Source organism: Oryza brachyantha, chromosome 2, assembly GCF_000231095.2.
Source record: "Oryza brachyantha chromosome 2, ObraRS2, whole genome shotgun sequence".
NCBI lineage: Eukaryota > Viridiplantae > Streptophyta > Magnoliopsida > Poales > Poaceae > Oryza > Oryza brachyantha.
In genome coordinates this window covers 18170952-18185236 of record NC_023164.2, presented here as the reverse complement: position 1 = coordinate 18185236, position 14285 = coordinate 18170952, and the positions used below count along the sequence as shown (strand labels likewise).

The 14285-nt window shown below is 39.3% G+C and overlaps 1 protein-coding gene across 1 annotated transcript; it reads left to right on the top strand.

Annotated features, from left to right (window-relative positions):
* Nucleotides 1-5816: 5816 nt before the first annotated feature.
* Nucleotides 5817-14222, top strand: LOC102711598 (polyribonucleotide nucleotidyltransferase 2, mitochondrial). Its single transcript, XM_006648778.3, has 16 exons — nt 5817-6195; nt 6662-6817; nt 6910-7080; nt 7383-7508; nt 7580-7741; nt 7937-8056; nt 8643-8780; nt 8909-9071; nt 9612-9737; nt 10176-10306; nt 10421-10640; nt 10733-10804; nt 11816-11895; nt 12073-12216; nt 12787-13467; nt 13643-14222. The coding sequence occupies exons 1-16, from the start codon at nt 5851-5853 to the stop codon at nt 13739-13741; spliced, it is 2934 nt and encodes a 977-aa protein (XP_006648841.2). The 5' UTR covers nt 5817-5850; the 3' UTR covers nt 13742-14222.
* The last annotated feature ends 63 nt before the right edge of the window (nt 14223-14285 follow it).

Genomic DNA, 14285 nt, shown 5'->3' with positions numbered 1-14285 from the left:
AAAGAAGGGAAGGCATATACTCAATCAGACATTTTTAGTAAGAGAGTCTGCGAATCTGCGATCCATGCCCAGTTTACCCAGGACACTCTAGGCAGGGTTGATATCAGAAAACATTGCTGTTATACCCCACTAGTCCACTCAATGAAGAACAAACGTCTCAATAATTCACAAAGCAATTGCCCAACTTCCATTCGCTTCCAGCAATTTATATTGCTGTCAATCTGGGTGAAGACTAGTCTAAAGCTAGCTAACATCACTCAAGGGACATGATTACCCCACAAGAAATAAATGATTTGTTTTTTCCTAGCATGCTCAAGGTGAGTAATGAGTAGTACGGCGTCATTTAAGTAACATATTACTCTCTCCATTCCAAATTAATCATCATATAAAGTTTATATACAAAGACAAAAAAATCTATTTAATTAGCATTGAAAAAGCTATAGTCATAAATCTCAAGCTGCATATATACATGCAAAATCTAAATTTGTAAATTACATCAAAGTTGATTGGATAGACGTATGTAACTATTTAATGTGTGAACCGAAGGTTTTTTCACACTACAACGAATGCATAATAGGCTCTCTTCTCTTATATGATGATCAATTTGGGATGAAGAGAATAACAACTTAGAATTGTTTTTTTAAAAGCTTAGAATTAAACATTTTTATCCTTTTTTTGGGAGAATTGATCTCAACAATAACCAATGATCAAACTCAAACCGCAGGTTACATATAGTTCAAAGAGAACACAATAAATCCATGAATTAAATTTGACAAGAAAAACTTTGATGGGATGAGTGGATGACTCGTAAAGGCTTGGCCAAACTTATCCAATGTTCTAAACCTACCGATCTCCTGAGTTAAAAATTTTGAGATCCAAGAACTTACTAAAATAATTATAAAGATGCTTCTTCTGCTCCTTCTATAATACTGCTACATCTCTTACATATTATAAGATTTTCTATGACCCTCCCATAATCTACATAGATATTAATAAATTATATATATATATAACATATATATATATATATTGATTCATGAAATAATCTAGATAAGATAAAAACTTGAAATAACATGAATTACGAATGAAGAGAGTACATCATTTGTTCTCTGACAGTATAGGATAACTGACTATTCTCCGACTCAGAGCAACATGTGTTCTCATCATTATTTCATGTTGTATTGCTGTAGTACTTTCATGCCACATAAAAATATAATATACTGAGTGAATTACGATTTTTAAGCCCTCTGGACCCAAATGATCGGTGAACTAGTACAGCCGTACAACCCAACAGTTTGACCGAGTGTCTCAGATAAGCAGGCTCGCCTCATATAATAATTTTGATCATGAATTGATGCTTGCTTCCGTTTCATGTAATACTTTGAAATACATATTGCAAACACCACGAATTCTTTTAGCACAAATAAAATATCAGGAATGAGAACAAATGAATGCTTAAAAACACCTATGATCAAGTAGGCAACTGGAAGAAGATAAAGAATGATTACGCGTATGGAAGAGTTCGCATAAATCAATCTTATGCTAATATGACTCCAACTACCGTATACCCTAACACTTAGACTGGAGAAGAAACTGACAAGAGTGCTTAACATGGATGATAGCCCTTTATGCCATAGTCAAATTAGCATAAGTGAAGGATGCAAGGGAGCCACGATCAATGAAGCTGATGTCGAGGTAGCCGAGCCGTAAGGCGTGCCACAGAGTGGTCGTAGGTGAGGACGTGCTGAAGACGATGACAGTGATGTGATCGCGGCAGCCATTGAGGAAGATGACGCTGAAGTGTCGATAATCATTGAGGAAGATGACACTGAAGTGTCGACAGTCATTGAGGAAGATGACGCTGAAGTGTTGATGTTGTCGAATCGTGGAGTACAAGACATTATGACAGGTTTGCCATACCTATGAACCACTTGGAACGAATAAGCGCAACGATGTTGCCAATATTGTGTGAGCGAAGGTAGGAGACCACCACATGCCAATGTTAGAGGAGACTAGCACATAAGGCCTCCAAGATGGTTGGGGCGTGAGAATGACGTAGACGAAGAATTGTCGTAGCAACACGCAATTACCGGAGAAAAACAAAGTATAGTCGAGGAAGATACGACAACACTGGTGAGGCATGCTTGACGAAGGCGACGTAGTGGGACCAATGGTCTGGACGACAACTTCAATAGACAATTAGGGGTGGGTGAACCACCAGACCAGGGTGGCAATGGTGATAGTCTAGAGATGTGGTGGTGAGGCTCGAAGTAAATGAAAAAGATCCTGAGCGGCTAACGATGACCAATGCGGAGAATGACAACCGGTGATGAAGCCATACTGAAGAGGGAACCTCTCAACACTACAACAACCGGTGGAGATGGACCACGAGCAACAACACTATAGCCTGAGGGGTGATGCGTGGAATACTGCGTAATTAGGATATCTTATATTGAGCCACGGGGGCGATATATTTAGGAGTAAACGGGAGAGATTAGGAATAATTACGGATATGGAAATAGTCCACACAAATTAATCATATCCTAACATGACTCTAACTACCATGTACTATAGCAAAATAGCCGCTCCTAACCGATGCCAACTTGATACTTTGCCAATTTCGCCATTTCACTTACAACCTCATCTTTTTCACTTCTGTTTATACTTAAAAGCCAATATTTGTATTTTTAAACCTTAAATTAGGAGTTTATTTTGGTGTCTTTTTCATCATAGTTTATTTTTAGTATTGGCCTTTAATCATTAAGAACATGCATATAAAAGTTTTATTCATAAATTATTTTTTGTTTCCAAATATGCCTTAAAAAAGACAAACGATCTCACCCTTAATTTTCACTGTTTTTCGCACTTGGGCTGGCCAAAATGTCCCCTTCAAGTTGTTTATTCTAGCCGAGTAAAGAGATAAAGGGGATCCAAATCTAGCCGCTCCTCCCTCTTGGTAAAAGCTTGCCGGTTCTCCAAGGTCATCATCGTCGCCAAGTCCAACGTCATCGTCAAAGTCGTTGGCACCGAATGGTGCTATCACGTGGGAGCTAGGAGCATAGTGGCGATGGATTGCACTTGACATGAGCTAATGGCAAGGTAAAGTTCATCTATCGATTATTCTATCTGGGGTTTTGAAATTGTTTTATGTGTGTGTTTGTGTTTGCGAGTGGTTAGAATCAGTTAGAGAGTACTCTAACAATCAACCTCCTTTTATTTCTTCAAGCTCGACTAGGAGCCTGCACTTAGCTTAAGTGTGTCAGAACCTACTAATTCGACAATTGAGCCTGATCTTGGTGGTGAATTTGTTTTCCTTGATTTTTCTGATGGGGTAGTGGAACCAATTGCATTCCTTCTTGTTGATGCCCCATATGTCGCTACCTATGTTGTGGATTGGGATAGGCTAGAGATTCTTGCTTGAAGCAATGTTGAATGGCGGTTAGATATCACTAGGGACGATAAATTCTACAAATTATTGGGTTTAATGGATAAGGATGAGCAAGTCGAGATGGCTAGATAAGTTGCTGGCAGTGATGGCACTGAAGCTGTTGGTGGTGGTGATGGTGTGGGTGATGCTAGTGAAGATATCGGTGGGGCAACAATACTTGTGAATGATGATGTACCAGCAAGAGAAGGTGCAAGGGATGTGGAGAACTTGGTCATACTCAAACTATCTACAAGTGTTAGGGATGACTGTGGGTCGATTCGCGTGTATTTTAAGGTCGACTCTAGTTCAACTAAATAAACTAAATTTTTTTTGTGGTGAAACTTATTTCATTTTGTTAAACTATAGCTGAACCTAAATTATCCATGGGTTGACCCATGCCCATTGATAGCAAGTGTGCACTGAATAGAGCCAAGAAAAGGCAAGTACACTTACTCAAAATTCATTGCATTAAGATTTATACTAAAAATATTGCATTAATATTTCTTGTAATTTATAGGAGAGGAAGCCAAGCAGAACCCAATCAAACATGGGGGTAGTTATGGTATTGCTAGTCCCAAACTTTGTAGTTATTTTTCAGCATTCACTTTTAAGTTGTGATTAGATATAAAAAACTTACTCACAGATTATTGGTTCGTTTGCTTATACGTTGTTTTCACTCTTCTCTCATGTACTCCTACATATACGGCCCTGAGATCCACGTTACCTAGTATTCCTCTCATCTCTACTCTCCAACATATTTAGAAGACACATGAGGTGACCGTGCTCTTTTACAAAATTAGATGAAAGATCAAAGATCGTATGATTTTTTGATAGATATTAAATGATGTAAATGATGAAATTAAGTACTATCTCTACGTTTCACAATATAAGACTTTCTAGCCTTAGCTAGATTCATATAAATGATAATGAATCTAGACATATATGTAAATTATATACATTCATCAATTGATGAATTTAGACAAAGCTAGAAAGTCTTACAATATGAAACAGAGGTAGTACAAAGTAAAAATCTATTTTATAAAGGTAAGATAATAAACTTTTATATAGAGATTTTTTAAAATATATGGAATCGTGCACATAAATATCGAGAAAAATATAAAAATAATCTAACTTGATGAACGCAGTAGAAGCGATTATTGGATCTGCGGGGGACGCCTCCTCCTCCATCCAGATTCGAGAGGGTAGCTCTCAGCCTCGGCTCGCCGTGGCCCACGGTTAACTTTTTGCCACTCTTACAAATGGTGTTAACATATTTGTCATTGGACACACATGTCATACACATGAGGACCCATATGTCATAGACAGAGGGTGATAAATCTATTAGGTGCCATTTGTAAGAGTGACGAAAAGTTAAATGCCCGTACCGGACTAGTACCAGTGTACTACCGCCGGCGGCCTCTGCCCATCTTGGATCGGCCCGCTCGGCCGCTCCAGTACCTACTACTCTCTCCGTTTCGTAATATAAGTCTTTCTAGCTCGCTAAAAGACTTAGCGCACGTACAAAGGCCCCTTATTGCTGTCTCTATCGCTGCATGCTCGCTGACATGGAAGAGAGAGGATAGAAGAGAGAAAAGTGGTTGTTTTGCATGGAGTTAGCAAAACATCAGCTCTTGGCGTATAAACGAGGAGACAACCAGAATATCTGCTTTGTACGTGTGCTGACTCTAATCAGAAGTGCTAATCGAATGGAATGCAAACAAAAAATTAATTAGTCTGTAATTATGAAGAGTCAACTTGAGAGACTGTCCTTTATATGAGAAGTTTTTTCTGCTGACGTGGCTTGAGATAGAGCCCACTATGGGCTCTAACATTGAACATACCCTCATAATATGAAACGAAGGTCTGCAATTTTCATATTTTGGTCTTTTTAAAAAACTTATTTTATAAATAGACCTCTAAAAAACTTATTGCATAAATAGAACTTTTTGACCGCGCCAAGTCACCGTCGATGTATAGGACAACACCAATGTCATTGGCACCGTCCTATACAACGATGGCGCCAATGACATTGGCACGGTCAAAAAGTCCATTTGTACAATAAAATTTTTTAGGGTATATTTATAAAATAAGTTTTCAAAAAAATAAAAATGTCAAAATTCCAGACGGAGGTAGTACTGTCTTGTGCTCCATTCCCGCGCTCGACGCTCGGTGGCGCGGACTGGGGGCACGCAGCCTGGCTTCTCGGAGAATCCCAGCCGTCGATCTTCTCATGGACAGTTCAGATGGCGGTAAGGAGAGCAGTGGAGAAGGCTCGGCCGATTCTCCCACTGACACGTGGGCCCACAGTAACAGTGTAAAAGAAGGCACTCCCACAAGACGTCGTTTCGCCCTCGCTTAAACCCTAAACCAAACCCCACTCTCTCCCCCCCCCAACCCCCTGCGGCCAACGGCGCGCCACCACCATGTCGATGGCGGTGGCCTCCCTCCGGCTCCTCGCGCGAGGCCGCCACCGCATCCGCCTCCCCGCGCCGCTCGCCGTTCCGGGAGGCCGCGCGGCGTTCCTCTCCGGCGCGGCCGAGGAGGTCCCGCAGGCGGACGCGCCGCCGCCGCCGCCGCCGGGTCGGAAGGTGCTGGAGAGCTTCCGCGATGAGTTCGAGGTTGGAGGTCGCGTCATATCCTTCGAGACCGGCAAGATGGCTCGCTTCGCGAACGGCTCCGTCGTGATCTCCATGGACGATACCCACGTCCTCTCCACCGTAGCCGCCGCCAAGTCCTCCGAGCCCGTCCGGGATTTCCTCCCTCTGACCGTACGGATCATTTCCCCCAACTTGTCTATGTGGAGTTTAGAAACCGTTGAATATGATGGGGGCATCTTTCACAATCATGTTCTGGTTTGCAGTTTTCGAATTAATTTGGCTAATGATCGCTCTGTCCAGAATCAAATTGGTGATCTATGAGATTGCTGAAGTCAAAATCGGATGCTGAATACCATTTATAAACCTTGACATTGGTTTGAACGGTGTTTAGTTTGAAATGTAATGCAAACGCAAAAGCTTTGGTGGTTCCTGGGCCATCCTTATAGCTGCTGATACGCACCCATAACTTCCATTTATTTATATAACTTATTTGAGGAAATGCTGAACTCAAAAGTTGAAAAATAAATATTCGCTTGTTCACATTTTAAATGCATCACTTGTCTTCTGCTTGTGCATCTTTTTAGCTCCATTTTGCTCTGCGTCCTAATAGATATTTATGATTTATTTGTGTTTGTAGGTTGATTATCAAGAGAAACAATATGCCCAAGGTGTTATTCCGACAACATATATGCGCAGGGAAGGTGCCCCTAAGGAAAGGGAACTTCTATGTGGGCGTATAATCGATCGACCAATACGGCCATTGTTTCCTTCTGGATTTTACCATGAAGTCCAGGTAATGATTGCTGCTATTATTTGGTTCTTAAATGTATTTTTTTTTGTAAAATCCTTATAACTTATTTACCAAGTTACATCCTACTTTTCTAGATCACGGTAAATGTTATATCGTCAGATGGAAAGCAAGACCCAGATGTGATGGCTGCAAATGCATCTTCAGCTGCATTAATGCTATCCGATATACCTTGGAATGGGCCAATCGGAGTAATACGTGTTGGAAGAATTGACGGGAAGTTTGTGCTTAACCCAACAGTGGATGAGGTATATATTGATTGACTACTACCACATGGAATTATACTGATCTATCCTCCATAAATTGTTCCCATGCTGTTGTGGAATGTATGGTTTGGGGAAATGATATATCTCAGGAGTATTCAGTATCGCTTATTGGTATTTGCCCTGCTCCAGTTACAAGGATATCGTTTTCTATTTGATTCCCTTTTGTCATTTTTGTGTACCATGGCCAGCTCCATCAGCCTATATGGTTCAAATGTGGTCCACAATGCTAGAATTTTTTTTCAGCTTTCATGTTGTATTTACATTACTTTAATGATGCCTTGCAGTTAGGTTTGAGTGACCTCAACCTTGTTTATGCGTGTTCTCGTGATAAAACATTAATGATAGATGTGCAAGCTCGTGAGATAACTGAAAGGGATCTTCAAGCAGGAATGAAGCTTGCACATGCTGAGGTATTATTTTATCTTTGTACTACTATTGCTGTATTGTAAGTATATACTCATGAATCGGTTATGATGCTCAGGCAATTAAGTGCATTGATCCTCAAATTAGATTGGCTAAGCGAGCTGGCAAATTGAAGAAAGAGTACAAAATCTCATTGATTTCAGATAAATCCTATGAGAAAATTAGAACATTATCAGAAGCACCCATTGAAGAAGTCTTCACAGATTCAACATACGGCAAGGTGATTATATATTTATATGTTATCTGTACTCTTCCTTTCTAATATGTGGAGGGGATCTAAAATGCTTGATGATGACCATTTCATATGAATTTGTGCCATCACTATTGGTTTTCTATTGTCTGTCTTTTTGTTTGACAAGCTACATGTAACATATTTCAAACTTTCCTTTTTTTCTTCAAAACATACTATCTGCAGTTTGAACGAGGAGAAGCCTTGGAAAATATCACACAAACTGTGAAAGCAAAGCTTGAAGAAGAATGCGATGAGGACAGCTTGAAATTTCTTCACAAGGCAGTTGATACAGTGAGAAAACAGGTAGTGCACTTTGATTTCTTTGGTAAACTCTTGCAAATGGAGGGAAAAGTATTTTAGCAATTGATGATCATCAAATGTATACATGTTGTCAACTTATTACAAATATATGGCCAAGAGATATCCTGATTTTGCAATACCAGATGGCTGAGGGTAACCTCTAAAGGTCATGATGTCATTACATAGTTATGCTTTTGGCCTTTTGCTTACCACATCTAATTTAAATGCATCAAAACTTGCAAGTCTGGACAGACCTGGTAATGCTATCTGTATACTGGAACAACATACATGTAATAGTAATGACAGAGCCCTTTGATTTCTTTATGATTTTAGCAGAAATCTTAAAATTTGGCAAGTCTGTAACTTATATATCCAGCATATTAGTCTATATCAAATCTCTTTGTATACCAGTTTTGCACTGAGTCAAGATTTACACAATCCACATAATTTATTGGTGGATCAGATGTACCAGATATCTTTTATCATCGACAAAAACCTGATACTACCTCATTCAGTGTTATTTTCTTATATATAGTCACTTGGGTTATTTAAGCTGACAGGGAGGGAGTTGTGCCCATCTTTTGTGCAGGTCATACGCAAAAGGATAATTGAGAAAGGACTTAGAGTTGATGGTAGGCAACTTGATCAAGTTAGACCACTGTACTGTGAGTCCAGCACATATCCAATATTGCATGGTTCTGCCCTGTTTTCACGTGGAGATACACAGGTTCTCTCTCTCTCTCACACACACACATACACATGCACACACACCCAGAGAGACAGCTAAACTGAAGGAACATTGCAATATTATTTTCCCAGTAAAGTGATAACACACATGGACTACTTTATTTGTAGGTTTTATGTACAGTTACCCTGGGTGCTCCTGGTGATGCTCAGCGATTGGATTCAATTGTTGGTCCTCCAACAAAGCGCTTCATGCTTCACTACAGCTTTCCACCATTTTCAATAAATGAAGTTGCGAAACGTGGGGGCTTGAATCGACGTGAAGTTGGACATGGTATGCTGTCTTGTTTATGTGCAGATTATAGGAGCTAGTGAGTTAATTACCCTGTATCAGACAAACAAATAAGGACATGTTTGGATTGTCGAGGTCAATCAGTACGATGCGATTAGTCTAACATGGGTATTTATACTCAGTAGGAGAGTGTGTTGAAAAATGAAGAAAGGGCATCCTTGGCAAGTAACAACAACTTTACATTTAGATGGCAAAAAAAGTAGTTCTCTTTAAAAATTGACAAACGCGAGGGACCATTCTTTCGACCTCAATGAGGTTTTCAATGGTTGTAATGGTGTTAGTATAGAAGGCTAGGGAAGTGTAGCAAAGCATGGTTGAAAGCTTAAGCATTTGGTCTGTGTTGTGAGTTATTGCAGTGTTGCAATTTGCTGAAAGCAGGTGACTAAGTGTAATATCTAGACTCATCATTGATGCTCTTCCCTTACATGCTGCTTCTTAAATTCCAATCTTCTTGTGCATTGTAATTTTGCGAAGCAAAATGGTTATCACCTGCACAACTATTTATTTTGTACCACCTTTCAGGCACACTTGCAGAGAAGGCATTGCTCGCTGTACTTCCCCCAGAAAGTGAATTTCCATATACTGTTCGGGTAAATTCAGAAGTCATGGCTTCTGATGGTTCAACATCAATGGCATCAATATGTGGAGGTATACATCGTTTGTCTCTTCTAATGGCCCTACTGTACTTCAAAGTTGAAACAAATAATTATGATTTTCAGCCATGGTTTAAAGAGGTATCATTGGTCATTAAATTCTGTTATATCCTTTTTTTTCTCTCTAAAAGAACTATATTTCTTTTAGCTGGCAGCAACTAGCCTAATTTGGCAATACATTCTCATTCGCTTATTTGCAGAAGCCTTAGTTTGAAAGGCTATAAACTGCAACTATTTGGAATAGAGGAAGGGTCTGTGTCTTTTATCTATTGAAAATCCAAGATAGCCATTCTCTGTTATGCCTTTATCATTTCTACGCCCAGAAGATTCTACTTATGCATATTTATATAAATTCCCTTTAGTGTCAAGGTGTATAAACATTGATTTATTTCTTAATTTTTTTGTTCATTCATTTCTGAATGGCAACTGACAGGAAGTATGGCTTTAATGGATGCTGGAATACCTGTAAGGGAACATGTTGCTGGTGTTTCTGTGGGTCTTGTCAGTGAAGTGGACCCGACAACTGGAGATATTTCTAGTTATCGCATATTGACGGATATTTTAGTAAGTATATATTCATACCATTCTACTGTTAACTCCTCAAAGAACTATGCGTTTTTCATCGAACTCTATATTTTGTTTGATACTGAACTGAACATGGTCATTGTTGTTTTCCAGGGTCTTGAAGATCACTTGGGTGACATGGACTTCAAAATTGCAGGAACAAGGAAAGGTATTACTGCTATTCAACTGGATATAAAACCTGCCGGAATACCGTTGGACATAATATGTGAAAGTTTGGAACCTGCAAGAAAGGCTCGAAATCAAATCCTTGACCATATGGACCAGGAAATAAGTTCTGCACGTGCTATCAATGATGGAAGTTCCCCTCGATTAGGTTTGTTGGTGCACTTTTAGTTTAGTTCTTTAAGGAAACTTTTTCAAAGTTAGCTTGATATCACAACACCAGAATTGGCCTTCCATTTGCAGCTACACTGAGCTTCAGCAGTGATTCTCTTAGAAAACTTCTTTTCCACAGGAAAAAGGTTGAGCAAGAAACAGGTATCAAGACCCTGGATTTAACTTCAAGAAATTACTAGCATCATGCCTGCACATTGGAAGGAATCACTAATAAGTATGCTACTCCCTCCCAACTTTTTTGTTTGACGCCAACGTCAAACATTTGCATATGGAGGGAGTATAATCTAAAATATATAATGCAAAAAATAGGTATTTATGCTAAATCTAAATATTATATATTTGACTAAATGATACTAATCAACCATCTATGTATTGCCATATCTTGTGCAAATATGCCTTGTTTTTTTTATAAACATCTTACTAAAGATGCACATAAGTGCTTTATTTTGTAGCCTCAAAAGATGCAGTGGGGGATAGATATAGGATAGCCCAAATCCCTCTTATAAAAAGTAAAGATACATGCCATTTCACTAGAGTGATAGATCAAAGTTGCTTGTGGAGATCCTGACTATTGTCTGTTGTACCTTTAAGCCATAAATTTTTTGCAGATTGCTGATGTAAGTGTTTCAGTGCTTGGACTGTACCTTTTTCAAAAAATAAAATAAAATAATGAATAGATGATTTGCTTGAAGCAAAACTAGAAATTGTAACGCTGTCTAGATGAAGAATAACATATGGATATATGTAAGGATCGAAATTTCACTTGGTTAATCTATATTAAGTTATTAACATCAAATTTTTGCAACTTTGTGTCTTTCTCTTTCAAAACTTCATGAGTTTCCTTCTTTTGCACAGCAGCATGAATAAGACATTGGTAGAGTTTCATTTCTCCACCAAGCATTCATATTTTATTTCTCTATTCTCGGCCTTGCTTATGTAGGTTCTAAATCTACACGTCTGTGTGAGAACCCAGTAGTAAAAATCTCTGTTGAGGTTCAAATAGTTTTCAAGATATTGACTACAGACATGTTTCATCACTAGTTTCTGTTTGATAACTTGTATATTTGAATGCATGAACATACAATGCACTGTATATTCTTCACATTTTCTCAACCAGTTCTGTTGTTAACTCCTATCTTCCATATTCTCAAGGTGCACGGGTATCTGTTAGTGATGGTACAGTCACTATTGTAGCAAAAACCCAACCGATTATGGATAAGGCTCTTGAAAAGGTATGTCTCAACAAAACGATGACATGCTATTTAAACCAATTATGATAGTGCTTAAAGGGTCTGATCGTTTCCTGCACTTCATACATGATATTCAGTTCTATAAGATTTGAAATGTGAGTACAACACGGAGTTCTTGGTAGGAAGAACAAGATTATTCTAATTTCTACCTCATTACAGATTGAATTTCTTGTGGGCCGTGAAATTGAAATTGGCAGAGCGTACAAAGGAGTTGTTTCCTCAATAAAGGAGTATGGTGCTTTTGTGGAATTCAACGGTGGACAGCATGGTCTACTTCATATTTCTGAGTTGTCACATGAACCGGTATTTTTTTCTTTTGAAACTCTCACTGTATGGAATATATTGATTATTATCGTGTGTTTTATTTAGTAAGGTATCTTAGGTTATTCAATGATATCAAATTTGTGCCAGTACATGATTACAGTTCCCACTGAACACGATTTGATTTGTTATCAATGGGAAAAGTTCCTATACACTTTTTGTTTGAGAGAGAGAGAGAGAGAGAGAGAGAGAGAGAGAGAGAGAGGGGAATGGGTTAACCTAGTTTGAGGCATGATATTCATGAATGGTCATTATCATCCCCCTCCACATTGTTAGTCACGATAGAGCTGGTTTTATGGGTGAGTTGATACATTATCCTCACGGTGGTTGATGACCAATGAGATTATGCCATAGGAACCACCCATGTGATATGAGGCTATTTCTCTAACCAAACACCCTTAACTTAAGCTACAAGTTCAGTTGTGATTTACACTGTATAAGTGATCCATTAGTTCATTGCATGCATACTGGCTAAATGCTGATTAACCCGCTTTTAATCAGTTATAATAATTATTATTTATGTATTTCAATTTATTTCCCTTTTGCCTGCAGGTGTCTAAAGTTTCAGATGTTGTATCTGTTGGCCAAGTGCTCTCATTGACATGCATTGGACAGGATGTCAGGGGTAACATTAAACTCTCTCTTAAAGCTACCCTGCCCCACCCCCATAAAAAGAAAGATTTAGCAAGTAATCATACTGATCCTTTGCCAAGTCAAGAAATTGTTGGCTGGACGGCTGTAGAGAACATGCCCAGCAGGGGTGCTGATTGTGAACCATCCGTCAGCAAAGATGAAGATAACATGATGGAGGAGACACCTGAGTGTTCTACTCCTGCAGTTATAATTCGAAGTGCTGCTGAATGTGATGCGCAAGAGGCTGCAAATGGTCCTACGAAGAAGCGTCCAAAGATGGCCAAGTCATCACCTAAACCATCTAAACCAGCCAGCGAAAGGCAGGAAGTTAAGAGAACTACTGCTAAGAAAACTTCAGGTGCATTAAATGCCAAGAAAAATAAGAAAGAAAAGGCTGAGGACTCTGCAAGTGATGGGCTGGAGCTGGACACCGTTCCAGAACAAAATAAAAGCAGCGTCCAGAACTATTCGAGTCCCTCAAACTTTAGGTCTGGGTCCATGAAGCTGGGTGACGTGGTTACAGCAAAGGTCTATCAGATACGAGCCTATGGATTAGTACTTGAGTTGAGTGATGGAGTACGTGGAATGCATAAATTTGAGGTAATTCCAGACCCCAAGCTCTCTAGCGAGCAAGTTGATTTCCAATGGAATTTTGCAATATCGTCATCAATTACTTCACATTGTTTGTCATTCTTTTGTATGAAAAACAAACTTTACATAACAATGTAGATATGTATTTTAATTCCATTGGCACTGACATTGGAAATATTTGCAGGAAAATGGACGCAATACTTTTGAGGTCGGACAGGAACTACTTGTGAAATGCGCAAGTTTCAACTCAAAGGGAATTCCAGTCTTCTCGTTGCTAGACTAGTAGCCATTTTTACGGGGCTAATGTCTTTTTTGCTAGATGCCTACAGAAATAGACGGTTGTAAATGTGTAGCAGCCAATTCATCGACTTGAGGAACATGATAAATAATACCGCGGCTGCCTGAAGTTCGTTCCGAGGGCTACCGAAATTTTGAGCTTCTGCGGCTATCATGAATATTTTGCCCTGCAAGGCTGCAACTCAGACACTCACGAACGTTACGCATCACCTCAGTATCTGACTATCAGTTGTATATTATTAAGAACACAATATTTCTTATTCATTGCTGAAAGTAACCGTAGCATTAGCATGCATACTCTACTCTTTACTGGTGACTTCACCCCATAACACCATAGAAATTTCCTTTCTTCAATGTAGTTCCTTTAGCCATGAGAATCTCAGCAGCTCGTTGGCATGCCACGAGTGGTTGTGTATTCGTGCAATTCTGTAGTGCAAAATGTGCACTGTGCAGTAGTGGATGCAAAATCTCAGCCATTGGTTGCGCTCGCATTACATCAGACAAGTGGGCCAGTGTGGACCATGTGCCAA